This window comes from Phyllobates terribilis, unplaced genomic scaffold, assembly GCF_046119375.1.
Source record: "Phyllobates terribilis strain yellow unplaced genomic scaffold, ASM4611937v1 Scaffold_13__5_contigs__length_258822181, whole genome shotgun sequence".
Classification (NCBI taxonomy): Eukaryota; Metazoa; Chordata; class Amphibia; order Anura; family Dendrobatidae; genus Phyllobates; species Phyllobates terribilis.
The window spans coordinates 60499845-60521174 of record NW_027362773.1 but is presented as its reverse complement, the minus strand read 5'-3'; the positions used below and the strand labels follow the sequence as shown (position 1 = coordinate 60521174).

The 21330-nt window shown below is 43.1% G+C and overlaps 1 protein-coding gene across 3 annotated transcripts in view; it reads right to left on the bottom strand.

Annotated features, from left to right (window-relative positions):
* The window catches only part of ELP4 (elongator acetyltransferase complex subunit 4), a 442046-nt gene that overhangs the window by 379333 nt on the left and 41383 nt on the right, over positions 1 to 21330 (bottom strand). For all 3 annotated transcript variants that reach the window (XM_073658083.1, XM_073658084.1, XM_073658082.1), the window contains exon 3: positions 12865 to 12986. In XM_073658083.1, coding sequence (XP_073514184.1) covers positions 12865 to 12986 — 122 coding nt within the window. The remainder of the gene's footprint in view (positions 1 to 12864; positions 12987 to 21330) is intronic.

The window sequence follows — 21330 nt, the reverse complement described above, 5'->3', positions numbered from 1 at the left end:
ATCCTCAGTATATGCAGACGTCCGTGCAAACTGGTCTGAGCATGGACCGCAGTGCACGGACTGGCTGCGGTGTACCCGACCCAAGCCTGACAGCTTTATACAATTCTAGGAAGCTGTCACGTTTGGGTCGGGGGACCCGCGGCCAGTCCGTGCACTGCGGTCCGAGACTGGATTCATTTACATACATGCCTGAATAATAAACAATTGAGATGGAAAAATGTAGAACCGCTGTTAAAGCTGGGCATTAGAAAAGTCAGAGCAAGTGTTTACAACAGGAGTGGACTTCATGATAATAAAAAGGAAACCAAGACACGCCGAGTCTAGACAAAAGGAGGCTGCCCTACTTCTGGAATTCGCCTTCCTGCTCTAAAAAAAACATAATCTCAACATTATAGAGGCACAGCAGACTGGCAAAGGGTTAAACGGTAGTAGAATAATGACAGTACCCAGAGGCTAAAGCAAGGAACGTGTTTACCACTGTCTTGCCCTAGTGTAAATTCTAAACTTTCATGTCACTTTCTTGAAAAAGAAAGAAACATTAATTGCTTAAAGCAGTACATGCCCTTTTAGCATCCGGGAAGCAAAAGATGACAGATGAAAAATGTATATTTAAAGTGATATTTCATGGAAATGCTAATTCCCAATCGAGGAATTACCGCTGATTGTTAATGTAAATAAATTATGCAAGTATGATAATGACAATATGTTTCTGCAGAACATGCTGCGACCATTAAGAGTGAGATTTAGGGCACTTACAAGATGGTTAAAGGGAACCTGTCCCAATTCCCTGCTCCCCGGACCACATGCAGCATCAGAGCCTTGCTGAGCGACTGCAGCCAGGTAGGTTTTACTCTGAAACGCAGCGACGTTTCAGAGAACATACAGCTGATCTATCCCTATGTACACACATGGGAGAAGCCCGCCATTCAGCTGGAGAGAGGTAGGGGGGACATCAGAGGCTGTGCCGGACTTGTCAGCTCTCTCCCCATCGTCTCCTGCTGAATGTTTAAACTAAGTTTTCTATTAAACAACGCAGCATTTAAAGGAAAACATGCCCGGCTCCAATCAAGAAGCCCGGCTCCAATCAAGAAGCCCGGCTCCAATCAAGAAGCCCGGCTCCAATCAAGAAGCCCGGCTCCGAGTCATGCTGCACGTGGTTCAGGCAGTAGGATTCTAGTGAGAGGTTCCCTATAAATGGGTGGTCCACAATTAGAGACACATGGCCGATTCTTCCAAAAGCAGCACCACCTCTGTCCACAGGTTGGGTCTTGTACTACAGCTCAGCTACAGGGATACTAATAGAACTGAGATGCAACATCACAGGAGCGGGGCTGTTCTTGGAAAAAAGAGAGTGTCTCTAATTATAGATAACTATTTTTATGTATTAGAATAATTTAGAACATTCATCAATATAGTAAAAAAAATACCAGCAATCCCATTTTATCTTATATTGATGTGTCTCCTAGTTTTAAAAAAAAAAAAAAAAGGCTAAATTCATACCAGCACAAAGGGGTCCGAAACTGTCCATGAAGTCAACAAGTCCGGAGAAGGGAGCAGCAGAAGTTTGACAGGTAGGGTAAGTCCTCTACATAATACTGAATGCCTATAAAGTTCCCTATATCAGCCATGGACTACCAGTTAAAAATGATACTGAGCTGAAATGAAAAGCAAAGTTGACTATTGTTCGTATATAGCTGAGGAAACAGTTTATTACTGTATGTCAGCCTCATGGATGCCTAAAGAGCCATTGCACGACTATTGTGAACGAGAGCTGTCAGGACCACCCAAGTCACCATGATCTGTCAGTGTAAATGGGCTGCCAATCACCCAATGAATGAGTGAAATGATCTTTTGTAACTATTAGGGGCAGCATTATAGGGCGGCACAGTGGCTCCGAGGTTGGCACTGCAGCCTTGCAGCACTGGGGTGTTCTCCTCGTGTTTGTGTGGGTTTCCTCCGGTTTCTCCAGTTTCCTCCCACACTCCAAGGACATACTGATAGGGAATGTAGATTGAGCCCCAATGGGGACAGTGATGATGATATCTGCAAAGCGCTATGGAATTAATGGCACTATATAAGTGAGTAAAATAAATTTTAGTCTCACTCTAATAGGTGTTGTCAGTCAGCTGTATGCTTCTCCCCCTCCCAGGATGGCTCTTATTGACCAAAAAGAGTTCTTTTGCCTCGTCTTCCTTGCATTTTTAATGACCATAAGGTTGTGTTTCCGAGATGAGTTTTTCATACTGCGTATTTTCTCAGCGCAAGAAAAGCAGTGTCTTACAGTTTCAGTAAAGTGGATGGGCTTTATCTCTTGACTCTCATGCCCCCATGTCTTAGTTACACGGTGTAAATTCACCTGCGGGCGCATTTGGAATCCGCAACATGGCAATTTCTCTTGCGAATACACTGAGTGTCATGTCTGGATTTTCCTCATAGACTTACATTACAAAAAGCATGTAGCATCGGCGTCCCTGCCCTCTGCTAGGCAGGAACGCCGTCCCTCTCACCTCCGCGCTCCTCACGTGGGTCCCTCCAGCGCTCCTCTCTCTGTCGTCGCAGCGGCGTCTCTGCCCCATGTCAGACAGGGACACCGTCTCTCTCGCCCCCCGGTGCGGCTTCTCCCTGCGCTCCGTTCCCTGCTCTGGCCGGCGCGCGTTCCTCCTCCAGCAGAGTGCTTAGGGCGCGTGCGCGCGCACTCCCCCCCTCTTAAAGGGACTGCGCGCGTCTTCCTAAAAAGTCCCCGGCCAATGGCCAGAGGACTTCCCACATTTAAGGCACCTCCTCCAAAATGGAGGTGCCCGAGCAACAGTTGTCGCACTGTGTCTTCACCTCTGCTTCAGCCCTCAGGTCCATCCGCTAGCCTGTCTAGTCCAGCCTGATTCCTGCCAGCACCCGCTGAGTTTATCTACCTGTTTACCTGGAAGCACCTGCCAGCACCCGCTGAGTTTATCTACCTGCTTACCTGGAAGCACCTGCCAGCACCTGCCGCGGCTATCCACCTGCTTACCCGGAAGCACCTGCCAGTACCTGCCGTGTCTACCTGCCCGCTGGGTTGAAGGTACCTGCCGTCTACCCAGAGACTGTCCCCGTCACTTGCCGTGACCTCCTGCCTGTCTACCCAGAGACTGTCCCCGTCACTTGCCGTGACCTCCTGCCTGTCTACCCAGAGACTGTCCCCGTCACTTGCCGTGACCACCTGCCTGTCTACCCAGAGACTGTCCCCGTCACTTGCCGTAACCACCTGCCTGCTTACCCAGAGACTGTCCCCGTCACTTGCTGTGACTTCCTGCTTGCCTTCCCTGGGAGTCACCCACTTCCTTACAAGGACTTCCCCTTTGTATTGCAGCTCAGAGGTTCCACCTCCGGATCCGTTACAAAGCACAAAAAAAAAGAAAAGCAAGAGTTTTTAGAGTGTTTCCACTATAAAAACACACAAAAAATTAATGTAGTCTGCACATGACTGTATCAAAGCCAAATATCAGGAAGTGTCATAAACAAGGCAGCTGTATTTAATATATGGCAAACCAAAAAGAGACAAAAATCAGCAGTGTTACAAACACTCAAAAATACAAGGAAAAAAAAGCAAGCAACCTAATTGGTGCAGAAATGCAGAAGACAATCTGACAGCTGGTGAATGGGGGATTGTTGTCATTTTAAAATGCATTTTGAGAGACAGAAAATCTCCAGATTCCCCTTTTTAAAGCAGTTGTTTTGGGTATTGTTTTTTTTCCTTTAATTCTAAAAGAATTAGACTAAAAGACCCCTGCCGGGTCATGACAAGCCCCATTTTTTTTAAATCTGACCAGTGTCACTTTATGAGGTAATAACTCTGGAACACTTCCACATATCCCAGTGATTCTAAGATTGCTTTTCGTGACACATTTTACTTTATGTTAGTGGTAAATTTAGGTTGATATGTTTTGAGTTTTTCTTTTTTTATGAAAATATCTGCAATGACAAATTGAAAAAATTAGCAACTTTCAAATTTTGAATGTTTACACCCAGAAACCAGATGGCAATACCACACAAACTAGTTAATAACCAAGATTTCCTGTATATCTACTTTACGTCACCGCCATTTTTTTTCAAACATCCTTTTATTTTGTTAGGTATTGTAAATTTCCTTGAAAAAAAATCTTATTTTTTTATGGACACATTTAGTTTGGAAATAACTTTCCGGGGCCTATATATTATAAACTCCCCAAAGGTGAAACCATTTTAAAAACTGTACCTCTCAAATTATTCAACACTGTAGTCAAGATATTGTTTAACCCTTCAGGTGCTTCACAGGAATTAATGCATAGTGGAATGAAAAAAAATGGAAAACTAAATTTTTTTTTCCACTAAATGAAATTAAAAAGAATTTTGTTTTCCAGTAAAATGAGGTTTTAGCCCAAAAATTGTCATTTTCACAAGAGGTAACCACTAAAATGTTACATTAGTTGTAAATATTTAATTTTCACAGGGGTAATATGACAAAATGGCCCCCAACAATTTGCTATGTAATTTCTCCCAAATGCAGTGATACCCCATTTGCCAATGGAAACTACTGTTTGGGCACTTGAGAAGGAATGAGCACTGTTTGACTTTAGGAACACAGATTCGCAAACTTGATCCCTTGAATTAATTTACGAGTGAAGACTATTTTGGCCCCACAAGTGTTTTCCAGAAAAAAAGGGTGCAGTGAATGTTGTAGAGTAAAAGCTGTAACTATACCAGTTTAGTGCGCATACATTGTGCCCAACTTGTGCTCCTGGCGGCACGCAGCCTGGAAACTGATAAGTGGCTTTCCCGCTACAGTATCGCCAAACGTGCGGTTTAGGCACACTGTGGGGTTTCAAAGAACCCATTTGGATTTGGGAACACAAATTTCCCTTTATTTTATTTTCAGGAAACCATGTCACTTTTCCACAGCCTTTGAGCCAACAGTAATGTATAAACCCCAATAGTTTTCCGTTGACAGACACCAGATCTGAGCTTGGGGTACATAACCTTGTGGATCGCTTTTAATGGAAAGATTACATTTATCCTGTGCTCTATGGTGAGAGCATTTAAGTTGTGTTTTCTGTCAAGATCCCCAAAAAATGAGCTTCCCTGACGGAACCATTTACTATAATGAGTCAGATCGAGTCATTTTGGTGTATCATCCTGTTAGGCGTGCAAAGAACTGTGGTCGACCACACTTTTTATGGGGATTTAGACAGGAACTCTGAAGTAAGAGCTCAGTGTAGAGTACAGGATTAATATGAAGCTAGGCTTAAACTAGCCTAACCCTAAACTAACCTTAGGGCTCATTCACACAACTGTATTTTCGGTTGGAGTGCTGTCTGTGAAAAAAAACGTACAGCACTAGGACCAATGTTATTTAATGAGGCAGTGCAATTTTGACAAAAAAAAAACATGACATACAGGTAACAAATAACCATCCAAAAAATAACAAAGACAATACAGAAAAGAGGGAAGAGAAATCCATGCGATAGGCAAGAAGTAAATAAAGAGGAGGAAGGAAGGAAGGGGAGAGGAAAATTCCCTCTGTGCAACCCAATCAAAATTGAATATGCTCGATTCCTCCACAAGTTAAAACTTTCAAATTCTGTCAGGTCAAATTGGTCAAGTCTTACCCAATGGCATGGACGGTCTCTCAATAGTAAAATGCAAGCCCCAACACATGTTTCGCTTTTCAATCCATGGCTTTCTCATGGGGAATTATAATGTTTATTTGTTACCTGTATGCCATGTTTTTTCGTCTAAATTACATGGAACTGTTTTTAGAATTTTTGTATTATTAAAGTATTTTTAGCCTTTAAAAGCTCCAGTTTTTCCTCCATTTTCTTTAGTTTAATACAGGAGTGGCCAAATTTTGCACACATTTTGTTCACTTATTGTCTATTATGGCCATATTTATATACTATAATGTCTCTGGCTTTTGTGTATTGCTTTACTGCATTACTTCTGTCACACTGCCATAGCTTGTTAGACCCAGCTTATAACACCATACCTTGAAGCAATTACTAGGCCTTGGGTTACCAATGCGGGGTCCCACTAGGGTTCAAGAGGGAATCTCTTCACTCTGTTAACAATCAAGATACAGCTGTCGCAATTAACAGCAGCATCTAGATGGTTAAACGCCTGCAATTCGTGTTAAACTGAGAGTAACTGAGGCAGCAGGGTGTCAGCTATAACATAGGGCTGACACCTGCTGCTACTCACTCAATCCTCAGTGCTGTAAAAAAGCAGCATTGAGCATGAAGTCCCCTTAAAGAAGAACTCATCCTCCCATCAATTTTTTATCTTGCTGTCATCATATTATACAGCACTGTGTACTTACAATTGCTTATTTTGCCTTTCTACCCAGATAATGCTTCTCTTCTCCATTAGGTTAATGACATCATTTGATTAAAAACTGACTAGCTGAATCCTTCTAAGCTCTATGGTGAAAGAGGAGGTCAATTTTCTCTGTATGAGTCATTAGTCACTGCAAAAATCCATGGCAGGGGGAGGAGGGAGCAGCTGGGTCAGAAGGTGAAGAGGGGAATGATAAATGCAGGGACAAGAGACTTCCTGTTTCTGCACAAAGAAGAGAAGAATTTAGTGGGTAGAAAGGCAAAATGAGTAATTGTAAGTACACAGTGCTATATAATATGATTGCAATATATTAAGATAAAAACTTTGATGGGAGAGCTTCTTTAATGACCGTTGTAAAAAGGCATAGGCTGGTCATAAAGGGCTGTCAATATGACATAACGACTACAAACATATTGCTGCAGCCAGTCACTAAGCTCAACGGCTCTGACAATGAACATGGCACGAGCTGAATGATTGGCTGCAGCAGTCATGTGCATAGATAGTGGCAGAGAGGCAGCATTGGACCTGGGCAGGGTGAGTATTGGCCTGCTTATTGTTGTTTACACATGTGCAAGCATTTAAATAAAAAAGAACAATGGGATTCCCAAAACACGGCAAACAAAACAAACAGCAATTCTGCCATTGTTTCCAGCCGTTTACCATACAGTAAAAACATGATATCTTCATTCTATGGGTAGGTGAAAAGGAGGTGGCACCAAATATGCTTAGTTGGTTATTTATGTTTCAGTACTTTCGCAGAATGAAAACAAATTTTATGGAAAAAAAATTGAATTTTTGGTACAATATGTTCAAAAAGCCACAACTTTTTTGCTCTTTAGTCTGCATAACCGTATGGAGCGGGATAAGCTGTAGTTTCTATTACCATCATTACTGGGTATGTACATAGAAAGTATTAAATCATTTTTTATTAATCTTTTTTAAAATACTTTCCAAACTGTGTCTGGTCCATTGTATGGCAACAATCCGAGAATGCACTTGGTGAAAACTACAAACTTTCCTACCCTTTATATTTTTCTGCTCCGAGGACAAAATAAAGGTCTGTGCACACTGTCTTGTTCAGGCGGATTAGGCCTGGAACCCACCTTAAAAAAAACACCGCAAAGAATGAACATATACAAAGCAATGTCAAAATGACTTGCTGTGAATGCACTTAATTTTTTATAACTTATTTTAACTGCTTCAGGGTTCAAAAGCTGTAAAGTGGATTAAAAAAAAAGTGGCCGGCCATTGTTCTAGGGGCTGCAGCTTGGAAGACACCACTATATTATGTATGGAAAAAAAAAAGAACTGCGGCAAACAGGCATCTGAAATTACAGAAAAAAAGATGCTTCAGGGTATGCCAGCATCTAAAAGACGTGGTGTGACCATGACCTAAGGCCTCTGCCAGGCATCATCACTGCTGGAGACCCGTGCCTGTGGCTCTCCAGCATCCTCGCAGTCTGGTCAATCACACATCGGTGCAGCTTCGGAGCTATTAGGGAACCACACTGATTTAGCCATGGTTATAATTTGGACCAAGGTGGAGGATACAGGGAAGTAGATCTTGTGATTGTTTCTCTTTAAAGCAGCTGGCTTTTTGTATTAATTAAACTATATAAATAAAAATGTAAATGTTTGTTTGTTCAAAATCTTAAATCTCCTAAAGTTCTTCACCGATTGCTTTGAAATTTTGACACAACGTTGCATTCGAATACACGCATGTTTTTATATACCTACTATGTTTTTACATATATAACAGATGTTGGACGTAAAAGCAACAGTGAGAGGGGGTGTTACGAGCTCAGTCCCAGGCTGACTCTCCCCGGCCGCCCAGCATTCCCCCCCCCCCTTAGTGACATCACATTCATAAACCCTTCTCCCTCTCCTTCATTGGTCCCAGCCGCTCCCTGTGCTCTGCTCCTTTCGTCTCCCCTGTGGGGTTTGAGGGGAAGGGGAATGAGGAGACCGTCTGTTAGAGGCCAAAAGACGCTGCTGCTCATCACCACCACCGCCCTTGCTCTTGCTCTCCGGCACCGCTGCTGCGGCTTCTTCTCCGGCAAGTGAGTCTTATTTCCGACAGTGCAACAATAAGTGAGGGGAGGGCGGGAAGGAGAGAAGGAGGCTGCACGGAGAGGCGCAGGCCGCGGCCTCCACTCTGGGCGCTGAGCTGGGCCCGAGCCTCGCAGCACTGGGCGGATAGTGAGCAAGTGCAAATCCCACTGAGCCACCGGCGGGAGCGGCGCTGTGATCTGGCTGGTACCGGCCCAGGACATGTCAAGCGGATCACCCCCTCCTGCTCAGCCACCGCCTGTCTTCATCTCTGCGCCCCCTCCTGTCACATTCCCTCTGTACTAGGGAATTGCATAACTAACAATCCCTGACATGACCGGCTCCATTGTGACACCTGACAGCAAGTACCGACCTCTTTAGTGACCTGTGCAGAGTACAAGCCTGCAGGGGCCACGGGGTTCAGGCTGCCACATTGCCTGCCTGATGGGCACAACTATCAAGCATTGTGAAATTAAATATGTTAGAAACGTGCGCTTTCTCTTTTCTTTCTTTTCCATTTAACCAGACTGAGCCACAGCAACGTGTGGCCGGGTACAGCTAGTGTAAAATAAAAAACTTGATCTATAAATAAAATAAACATAAACAACAAATACAGTGATAAAAATATAAAAAATGACAGGCCATATTCTGGGTGATCACATGTTATACTGCGGCTGTAGATTCATCCCCGCAGCCGGTGACAGCCAGGACAGATCCTCAGAGTGGGAGCAGAGAGTTCTGCCTGTACTCTCAATCTGATAGTCTAGAAAAACACTAGGCACGACATTCTTTTTTTCTTCCTTGTGAGGTCTTCCATTGTTGCATTTCAGAGCTGATTTTCTGAGAGAGCTGGGAGTACAAAAGGCATGAATATGTTTTCAAAGGATGATGGATAAATTGCCGGGTGGTATATAATATACCCTACGCTGTTGATGGGGCTTTTTATCTTTTACTTGTCTCTTTTCGCTACACACATTTTTTTTCGGTAATTACGGCCTGAAAGAATGTCTTTTCCCCTTCCAAGTATCAGCAATATTTGTCTTGCTTATAGGTTCAGGATCCTCCCAATTACATATCATAAAATTAAAAGCAGGACAATTATAGGATTTCACTATGAGGAACAGACGTTGCCGGCACCATTGTTTTGGTCACTGGCTCTTCAGTGTTGGTAGCCGGCGGCTGTGATGTATGCGGGACAATGTAATGCTATACAGCTGGATGCCCAGAGAATACTTAATAAGTAATAACTCCGGGCTGGCGTAGGACGGCTACAGACACTGATGTAGCAGAGGAGATGGTGGGTAGACTGGAGGACATGACAGCATGCAACAGAGGCCGAGTCCGTCTGTGAACAAGCGCAGAGTGTCCTGCTACAGTATAGGTCAAATGTCAGTCAATATTGTTTAAGGGTATGTAGAGTGCTGCCGAGTCCTCCAAATAGAAGAGCTGTGGCTCCACCATCCACCTGCCGGTGACGGACATGTCTGACTATGCACAGTATAAGGTGGGCTAGAGGACGCAGCAGATATGCAGAAAATAACTCAGGATTTTATACAAAAGGCAAGATAAAAAAGCAAGTGCAGAGAGAATCCCCCACCTCCATGCTGCGCAGCCAGGTCTCATCGCAATCAGACAGTGTTTAAATTAATATGCCTTGGAGATCAGTCATACAGCTGAAGAGTTGTGGGCCACTCTCTAGGCAGAGTTTGAGCAATGGCTGTCTCCACTAAACCTGGAGCCAGGGAAGGCCATGTGCGATAACAATGCGAACCTGTTGGCGGCCCTACGCCGAGGCAACCTCACACACGTGCCTTGCATGGCTCACGTCCTCAACCTGATGGTACAGCATTTTCCCCGCCACTATCCCAGTCTGGATGCCCAGCTGCAGAAACCACATTCGCTGTGTGCTCAGTTCCACCATTTGCAACCAGCTGTTCATCGACTTGCATCGTTACAGATATCTTTCGGCCTACCCGTTAACAGATTGCCATGCGATGTGCCGACATGGTGGAATTCAACTCTGCACATGTTCCAGCGCCTGTGGCAGCAGGGACGAGACCTGGTGCATGTCATTTAGCATAGCCTGGGCCAACCAGAGGTTGCAAAAGAGTATGCAGTAGTGATAAGCGAATCTGCTGGAGTAGAAATGGGTCAGTTCACTTAAGTTTGGCCAAGAAATTCAATTCGCATTGAAGTCATTTGATGCTAAATCAAATGTTCCTTATCTGGCTCTAGAGTCACTCCAAAACCTACAGTACAATAATTATAGAATAATAAAATACTCACATTGTTGCTCACCCCTCCAGTCCTTTGTAAAGCTCCCCCTGGCCTCTTCTTTCCATCGGTGCGCAGCATACTCTTCTGGCATCTTCATTCAACACTATGGAATCCTGCACTGAGTAGGCCTCAGGCGTTGTGCCATGTGTCGCCGGATGCATTGGCTAAGCATCAGGAGACACACATCACAGATCTACTTGTAGGTGTAGGTGTAAAGTGAAAATGGTGGAAGAGGACAACGCATGCAGGAGGATAGGAGAAGCAGGAGTGTACTTTGTGGAGGACTGGACAAGGGATCTGAGGTAGTGGGACAAGAGAGTGGCAAGGTATTCATTTTTTTCACCCTTCTTCCAACCTTCTACAAATAATCAAAATGGCAGCTGATTTTTTGAAGAATTTGCATAATACAAAAAGATTGGACTCAAGAGATGCAAATTCAATTTACCTAGAACTGATTTACTACCTAGAACTGTTACCCAGATTTGTTACCTAGAACTGATTAAGTATATGGCTTTGAAGAAAAGGTGTAACCAAAGTCAACCCATCAATGGAGTGTAGAGTCATGGCTGAAAGTGTTTGCACCCTTGAAATTGTTCCAGAAAACAAAAGTATTTCTCCCAGAAAATTATTGCAATTACACACATGTTTATTTCCTTTGTGTGTATTGGAGCAACACAAAAAAACAGAGAACAAAAGGCAAATTGGACATAATTTAACACAAAACGCCAAAAAAGGGCGGGACAAAATTGTTGGCACCCTCAACTTAATATTTAGGTGCACACCCTTTGGAATAAATAACTGCAATCAATCACTTCCTATAACCATCAAAAAGCTTCTTACACCTCTCAACTGGAGTTTTGGACCACTCTTCTTTTGCAAACTTCTCCAGGTCTCATATTTGAAGGGTGCTTTCTCCCAACAGCAATTTTAATATCTCTCCAAAGGTGTTCAATGGGATTTAGATCCGGACTCATTGCTGGTCACTTTAGAACTTTCCAGCGCTTTGTTCCCATCCACTTCTGGGTGCTGCTTGAAGTATGTTTGGGTCACTGACCTGCTGGAAGACCCAAGATCTCAGACTCAAACCCAGCTTTCTGACACTGAGCACTACATTGCCACTCAAAATTCTTTGGTAATCTTCAGATTTCATGATGTTTTTCACAGAGTCAAGGCACCCAGTGCCAGAGGCTTTAAAACAACCTCAAAACATCTTTTAATCTCCACCATATTTGACTGTAGGTACTGTGTTCTTTTCTTTGTAGGCCTCATTCAGTTTTCGGTAAACAGTAGACTGATGCGCTTTACCAAAAAGCTCTATATTGGTCTCATCTGTCCACAAGACGCTTTCCCAGAAGGATTTTGGCTTACTCACGTACATTTTGGCAAACACTAGTCTAGCTTTTTTATGTCTCTGTCAGCAGTGGGGTCCTCCTGGGTCTCCAGCCATAACGTTTTATTTCATCACAATGTCGACGGGTAGTTTGCGATGACACTGATGCACCCTGAGCCTGCAGGACTCTTGAATTTCTTTGGAATTTGAATGGAGCTGCTTATCCACCATCTGGACTATCAGAAATTTTTCACTGCCATCCACAGAGATTAGCTGCAGTGCCATAGGTTGTAAACTTCTTGATTATGTTGTGCACCATGGCCAAAGGAGCATCAAGATCTCTGGAGATAGACTTGTAACTTGAGACTGTTGATATTTTTCAACAATTTTGGTTTTCAAGTCCTCAGACTGTTCTCTTCTCCTCTTTCTGTTCTCCATGCTTAGTGTGGCACACACAGACACACAATGCAAAGATTGAGTCAATTTCTCCCCTTTTTATCTGGTTTGAGGAGGTGTGATTTTCATATTGCCCACACCTGTTACTGGCCACATGTGAGTTTGAATGAGCATCACATGCTTGAAACAAAGTTGTTTACCCACATTTTTGGAAAGGTGCCAACAATTTTGTCTGGACCATTTTTGGAGTTTTGTGTGAAAATATGTCCAATTTACCTTTTTTTTTCTCTTTTTTTGTGTTGTTCCAATAAACACAAAAGGAAATAAACGTGTAGAACAAAACATGTATAATTGCAATAATTTTCTGGGAGAAATACTTAATTTTCTGGAACAATTTTAAGGGTGTCAACACTTTCACCATGACGGTATAAAATACACATTAGTTAAATATATGTTCGACTGATTACCTGAATAATTTTGCATGGAACATCGCTGGCAGATGCGATAAAGACTTCATGACCACTGATAACTCCTTCCGCCAGGAAATACTTGAGCAGAAGATTGGAGTAAGTACTGTAGGTATCCTCCTCTGTGAACAGAAAAGAATAATTATTGATATAAGTAACACATCATCTACTACACATTGAAGGAAACCACTGATGGATTGTACTGAAGAGGAGAATAGGTGACAAGTACACGGACCTGTCCAAGATAATAGAGTGTTGAGTCCTGAACGTACACATACACTGTAATCCATGTACTGGTTTATAGAAGGGAACATACCCCTGCAATTGTTGTTTTATGTGCCAAAAAAGGAAGAAAAGAGGGATTTCTGTGAGTTGGTGAATGCCAATCTATTGTTTTAAACTGAAATATGTATTATTTTACTATAAAAAAGTAAAAATCATTTTAGTTTTGGAGATGGAACCCAAAAATGTATTATCAATTGTTTTGTAACATTGTAATCAAACATTGTTATTTTAAGACTATTAGGGCTTAAGGGGAATCTGTCAGCAGGTTTCTGCTATGTAATCTGAAGACAGCAGGAGATAGAGGCTGAAACACAGAATTCATGTGTCACTTGCTAACTGTGAAGGATTTATCACTACGGCTGAGTGCCCATGATCATGAATAGCAGCGTTTTGGACACAGCTCACTTGCGCAGCATCCAAAACGCTGCATTCCACATTACAAGCACAGTGGATGGATTTATAGAAATCCCATGCCCACTGTGCTTCTATTTGATGCTGGGTAAATTCACACGCAGCGCAGGTTTATGAGCTGCAGCATGTCAATTTCTGTTCGCAACAGAAATTTTCACAATAGAATGGATAGGATGCAGTAACTCTGCATTGTTCAAGGAACACATGCGGATTTACCTGTGTGATTAGAACACAGATTTAGTAAGAAGCGAAAATATGCTGCTTCCAAAATGCTGCTGTTTCCTGATCGTGAGCACATACTCTAAGTGATTAACATTGGACTAGTCTGACAACGCCCTCCTGTGATAAGCAGCTCACTGTCTATACACATGGTACATACTGCACCTGGTGTGGGCGGGGTCAGCTGTGGTGTGGGCGGGGTTAGCTTTCTCAGCTCTGCCTCATTCTAAATCTAAAAGCTCTGATTGTGTGAGAACTTCTGCACTCCGTAATCTAAGTGATACATCGTTGGAATCAGCTTCTCTTTACCTATATTATGCTGCCCTCAGATGAGTTAGCAAAAACCTGCTGACAGATTCCCTTTAAATGTGCACTTTGACCCACCAGCAATGCCATGATGGGGAACTAATGGGTTGACATGGCCATGTCGATGCGATCTTGGTCTTCTTATGAGGCCAAACCTGTTTTCGAGCTTCATAAAAGAATCATTTTAACCATGTACTGAAATATTGGTGTTGTGAGAGGGTGAAACACACAGTGGGCTTCAGTTTTCATGAAATTATACCCACTCTGTTTAACGCATCAGATAAAAAACATAGCAGAACAAAGTGGGAACATGGCCCCAATGTAATACATTGCTAGTACAGAAGAGAGCATCTACTACATAAGTAAAGCACAATGCACCCGCTGAGACACAGACTTGTCCTTCCGTGGCGCACACTGAATTACAGTGACAATCTGTTTGCAAAGCTTCTGCCAACAGCATTAAAAAGTGCTGCCCAATTCTTCAAAAGCAATTATATGTGCAAAACACAGTATACATTTAGCAGAGGTGTTACCTACTGAATCCTAAACGACAACAGATTTCACAGATGCAAACATTTGCATACATTCATTTCCACTTCAAAAGTCCCATCTACTTTATGTGAGTAATAGAACATTTCCTTATCTATGGCTCTCTGATCATTCAGCCACAGTAACACTTTATTCTTAATCCAATAATTCTAAAAATCCACTGGTTACTGTCACAACTATGTGAAAATGAAAAAATTTAATTAATCTGTACCCTTAAAGGGGTTGTATATAATTAAGAATACAGGTTTGTCTTCATCGAGAAACAATGCCCTTGGGTTGTATGTGGAACTCTAGTCCAGGAGCAATTACATGAATGGAAACAGCTAGTTACAACAGCCACAATATTGCAGAGGGTGTGATCACCGCCACTGCTGACAACCATAGGAAGTCCACGAATGAAGCCCATATACTTCTTCATGGAGGCAAACTATACACAACCGCAAACAGAAGATAATAGATCCAGTTGAAACGAAAGACGATGGCACTCACCGACAGATTAACTCTTCATTTATTGCGAGTCTAGCAGGGTAAATGGCATAAATCACAGGGGAGGATGCTAGCGCCCAGATACGGATGCTAGCGCTGAGAGGCGACATCTATTTTCAGTGTTAGGCTCTGTTCCTAAGTTCTGTTTGAAATGGATATAGTATTAGACAGCTGTATCCATTACAAAACGGAGCACATACAGATGTGCACTTTGGTTTTCATTTTACATCCGTTTTTAATAGAGGCGGCTCTGAACACCTCTAGCGTTCTGTACAGTGCTTAAAAAATGGATCCACTAGTGGCTCACATAACAGCGGAGCATCCATTATGATCTGTTTCACATTAATTTCAGTTAAAAAAAAAATGGATCCAGTTACTATCTGCTTTTTGGCAGGACAGAAGAAAGTTGAGCAGCCTGTTTTTTGATTTAGCTAAAAAAACGGACAGCAGTCAAAAGAAGGACATCTTAGGATATTTCCACCTCCATTCAAATGAATTGATCCTGTACTGGATCATTTATTCCCAATATTGTCTCTCCAGACAAAAATCAAAAACGGAATAGGTGACAAGTGATCTCAGCCATAGCACGCTTCTGTAGGCCTCGGTCTTTTTCCTTTGAAGTACAACTATTTACAACTTACTTGGCGAGGACAACTCAACTACAGAGTGCAAGACAAAATGTAAAGGGGAACAAGCTACAAACAAAAATGATAAAGGGCAGCAAGTAAGCATGAGACTGCACGCCACAGAGTATCAAAAAGTAACCGGTATTCATTTCATACATTATTACACAAAACATAAACAAAAGGAGGCAATCCATGGCGTGCCAAATAAATGAAGTTGTAATATCTGAGCTGTTTGTAATAATGATTGAAATCAATAAAAATGATTGATACATTCAGATGTGAAGTCGTAGTGTTAAATCTTCTTCCTTCTCTTTTCTCCTTGTACATTAATCGGGTTCTTCCCATCTCCACTGATGACTAAGTGAATAGTGTTTGTAAGTACAAGCAACTTTGATTAATTTCTTAACATCCAATTTCTTCTAATCATAAAATCAGCCTCCATTCTCCTGCTATGAACACGTTTTCTTTTTATGGCTTACAACTGGACGTTCAGGGGCTGCCTGCACACAGTGCTTACCAGCCTTTTCCCATTGAGCTTGTAAGCACTGGGACTGGCTGGATCGCGCTGTTAGCTCACAGTCCAGGCTAGGTTCTGCCCTACTGCAGGTAAAGCTGCCGCGTATAGCAGCATCAGGAGCACACAGTTTGGATCTGAGCAACAGCAATGGCCCAAACTGTCACTCGACAAGAAGCACCCGCCCCCCAGAAACAAGGATGTTGGGGAATGCTGCGCCCCTGACACTAAAAGATTGGTGTGAACAGGAATGATGTGCAGTCCTCTAAACACTCAACAATAAAGCCCCCTCAAAGATGTCTGCATGTCCTTGAATAACGATAGAGGTGGTTTTAGTAGGGACAACCCTTTCATTGCTGTGAAATTTTGGGGCCTACATGCCCAGGCAAAAATAATTTACCTTTTAGCATTCTAGGAAAAAAATGATTTTTTGTTTGTTTTTTTTTTGTTTTGTTTTTTTAAGTTTTCCCTGATTGTTTGCTTTTTTGAGAGACACAAGGGCTTTCTTTTTACTGTATTTAAAGGGAACTTGTGGAGGTTCAGATTCCATACATAAGAAAAAGCAGAGCATGGTAAAATAAAAAATTACCATCCAGAGCATGCGTCTGCCACTGGTCATCGGTGAAGAGAGAAAAAATGTAAGGCTATGTTCTCACCATGAGTTTTTAATGTTGAAGATTCTCTGTAGCATTTCTGCACCTACTATGTATATTAGGTTACTTGTGGGTTTTTTTTTTCATAGCATCTTTCAGTGCCTTTTTTTTACGTGTTTGTTTTTATCTAGTTTTTGACACTGCGTTTTATGTATTTTTATTATGTTATCTGTTAAATGAAGATGCTTTTTTATATACACTGCTCAAAAAAATAAAGGGAACACTTAAACAACAGAATATAACTCCAAGTAAATCAAACTTCTGTGAAATTAAACTGTCCACTTAGGAAGCAACACTGATTGACAATCAATTTCACATGCTGTTGTGCAAATGGAATAGACAATAGATGGAAATTATTGGCAATTATCAAGACACCCTCAATAAAGGAGTGGTTCTGCAGGTGGGGACCACAGACCACATCTCAGTACCAATGCTTTCTGGCTGATGTTTTGGTCACTTTTGAATGTTAGCTGTGCTTTCACACTCGTGGTAGCATGAGACGGACTCTACAACCCACAGAAGTTGCTCAGGTAGTGCAGCTCATCCAGGATGGCACATCAATGCGAGCTGTGGCAAGGTTAGCTGTGTCTGTCAGCGTACGGTCCAGAGGCTGGAGGCGCTACCAGGAGACAGGCCAGTACACCAGGAGACGTGGAGGGGGCCGTAGGAGGGCAACAACCCAGCAGCAGGACCGCTACCTCCGCCTTTGTGCAAGGAGGAACAGGAGGAGCACTGCCAGAGCCCTGCAAAATGACTTCCAGCAGGCCACAAATGTGCATGTGTCTGCACAAACGGTTAGAAACCGACTCCATGAGGGTGGTATGAGGGCCCGACGTCCACAGACGGGGGTTGTGCTCACAACCCAACACCGTGCAGGACGCTTGGCATTTGCCACAGAACACCAGGATTGGCAAAGTCGCCACTGGCACCCTGTGCTCTTCACAGACATGACAGAGTCTGGAGATGCCGTGGAGAGCGATCTGCTGCCTGCAACATCCTTCAGCATGACCGGTTTGGCAGTGGGTCAGTAATGATGTGGGGTGGCATTTCTTTGGAGGGCCGCACAGCCCTCCATGTGCTCACCAGAGGTAGCCTGACTGCCATTAGGTACCGAGATGAGATCCTCAGACCCCTTGTGAGACCATATGCTGGTGCGGTTGGCCCTGGATTCCTCCTAATGCAGGACAATGCCAGACCTCATATGGCTGAAGTGTGTCAGCAGTTCCTGCAAGATGAAGGTATTGAAGCTATGGACTGGCCCGCCCGTTCCCCAGACCAGAATCCGATTGAGCACATCAGGGACATCATGTCTCGCTCCATCCAACGTCACGTTGCACCACAGACTGTCCAGGAGTTGGCGGATGCTTTAGTCCAGGTCTGGGAGGAGATCCCACAGGAGACCATCTGCAACCTCATCAGGAGCATGCCCAGACGTTGTAAGGAGGTCATACAGGCACGTGGAGGCCACACACAATACTGAGCTTCATTTTGACTTGTTTTAAGGACATTACATCAAAGTTGGATCAGCCTGTAGTGTGTTTTTCCACTTTAATTTTGGGGGTGACTCCAAATCCTGGCCTCCATTGGTTAATAAATTTGATTTCCATTGATGATTTTTGTGTGATTTTGTTGTCAGCACATTCAACTTTGTACAGGACAAAGTATTCAATGAGAATATTTCATTCATTCAGATCTAGGATGTGTTATTTGAGTGTTCCCTTAATTTTCTTGAACAGTGTATACTTCTGGCCACTTGTCTTTCACAAAACTTTGAGAAAGTCATGTGCGGATCTTCCACAGCTAATGTAATTCTATGGGGAAAATCTGTCCATAAAATTCGGCGTACCCGGAGGATAAGTTGACATGTTGCAGATTTGAAACAAGCACCACGGGTCAATTTATACTGCATAAAAAAAAAAAAACATAGGGCACAAGATTTCTATAAATTCCGTCCATTTTATTGGACCTGTAAGATGCTAAGTTTTTGGTGCAGTGAAAATATGTAAAGAAGTCAACAACTCACCGAAAACTCATTGTGGGAACTTAACCTCATAATCATTCTGTCTGCTCCTCTCCAGTCATCAGGGCAAAGGTGCGCAGCACTGAGCAGACATGGCGGTCCCCAATCAGGCCCACTGTCCAGCTGACTGACAGCTCAGCACATTCATAGGGTGAGCAGGCTGTCAGTCAGCTGGACAGTGGGCCTGATTGGGGACCGCCATGTCTGCTCAGTGCTGCACCCTGCCCCAATGACTGGAAAGGAGCAGGGCGCAACATGATCATAACATTTTGTCCTTAGACCGATGTCTGCCACCTGGGACTCCTGCTCTGGACGGTAATGATCACCTCTAACATGTTCTGCTTTCACTTATTTACATAAGGCATCTGGACTTGACAGGTTACTGTTAAAATTAAAAAAAAATAATAATTAATTCAGGAGAAAAAATAGTCAAAAGAAATAAGAAAATATGTATATTTTTATGTTTTGCTTAAAGTACTTTGCATAATAAAATGTTTAACATACGACGCTGCTATAGCACCAAATACAGAAACCCTGTTATATAGTTTTAAATGTTTTTTTCCTCCCTTTACTTCAGAATCACTATCTCCATGTTTCTTCTCTGCATTCTGTATACAACTGGATCACAAACATACAGTAATTTTATATAGAATAATTTTGCGGTTTTACACTGGTGATGATGCTGTACATGACACCCTATTAAACAGTGTCTTGTTTGAAGACTGTGCACTTCACACTTTCGTTTCACAAGATAAACCAATTTTTTTTCTTCTTCTTTTTAAACCTTAATTACCACATTTTACAAACAGCAAGATTATGCAGGGTGATTATCAGCCACTAAACCAAAGAGGATCTTGATAAGGAGATACGGGGAAATTACATACATCTATCTATAGAAAAAAATTAACACAAATAGTCAACTCACCAGATTTTGGATAAACTATAAATTTATTAAACACGGAAAAAAAGGTTGACCCATTATATACAACATGGTCGGCTCTAAAAACTATACTGGATACAGGCTTGAAGACTACCCATCACCAATCTGCCCTTATTACTGAATAAGCCTGGCCAGCCCCAAATGGACGATTCTACTGTTATACATTTCTCAGGCTTATGTCCCCGGTGGTCAAGAAACTTATACACTGCTCAAAAAAATAAAGGGAACTCTCAAATAGCACATCCTAGATCTGAATGAATGAAATATTCTCATTGAATACTTTGTTCTGTACAAAGTTGAATGTGCTGACAACAAAATCACACAAAAATCATCAATGGAAATCAAATTTATTAACCAATGGAGGCCTGGATTTGGAGTCACCCCCAAAATTAAAGTGGAAAAACACACTACAGGCTGATCCAACTTTGATGTAATGTCCTTAAAACAAGTCAAAATGAGGCTCAGTATTGTGTGTGTCCTCCACATGCCTGTATGACCTCCCTACAACACCTGGGCATGCTTCTGATGAGGTTGTGGATGGTCTCCTGTGGGATCTCCTCCCAGACCTGGACAGTCTGTGGTGCAACGTGACGCTGGTGGATGGAGCGAAACATGATGTCCCAGATGTTCTCAATTGGATTCAGGTCTGGAGAACGGATGGGCCAGTCCATAGCTTCAATGCCTTCATCTTGCAGGAACTGCTGACACACTTCAGCCACATGAGGTCTGGCATTGTCCTGCATTAAGAGGAACCAGGGCCAACTGCACCAGCATATGGTCTCACAAGGGGTCTGAGGATCTCATCTCGGTACCTAATGGCAGTCAGGCTACCTCTGGCCAGCACATGGAGGGCTGTGCGGCCCTCCAAAGAAATGCCAACACACCCCATTACTGACCCACTGCCAAACAGGTCATGCTGAAGGATGTTGCAGGCAGCAGATCGCTCTCCATGGAGTCTCCAGACTCTGTCACGTCTGTCACATGTGCTCAGTGTGAACCTGCTTTCATCTGTGAAGAGCACAGGGCGCCAGTGGCGATTTTGCCAATCCTGGTGTTCTGTGGCAAATGTCAAGCGTCCTGCACGGTGTTGGGCTGTGAGCACAACCCCCATCTGTGGACGTCGGACCCTCATACCACCCTCATGGAGTCGGTTTCTAACCGTTTGTGCAGACACATGCACATTTGTGGCCTGCTCGAGGTAATTTTGCAGGGCTCTGGCTGTGCTCTTCTGTTCCTTCTTGTACAAAGGCGGAGGTAGCGGTCCTGCTGCTGGGTTGTTGCCCTCCTACGGCCACCTCCACGTCTCCTGGTAGCTGTTATGATCTGCAACATAAACTAAGGAAAGAATGGGAAAAGCTGTCCCTACAGTAAGACTAAGCTGAATCCCTAAGATGTAGCGGGCAGCCTGCTCCTTGTGAACAGACACGCCTTCGTCCTCAGCTAGTCTGAAAGGAGAC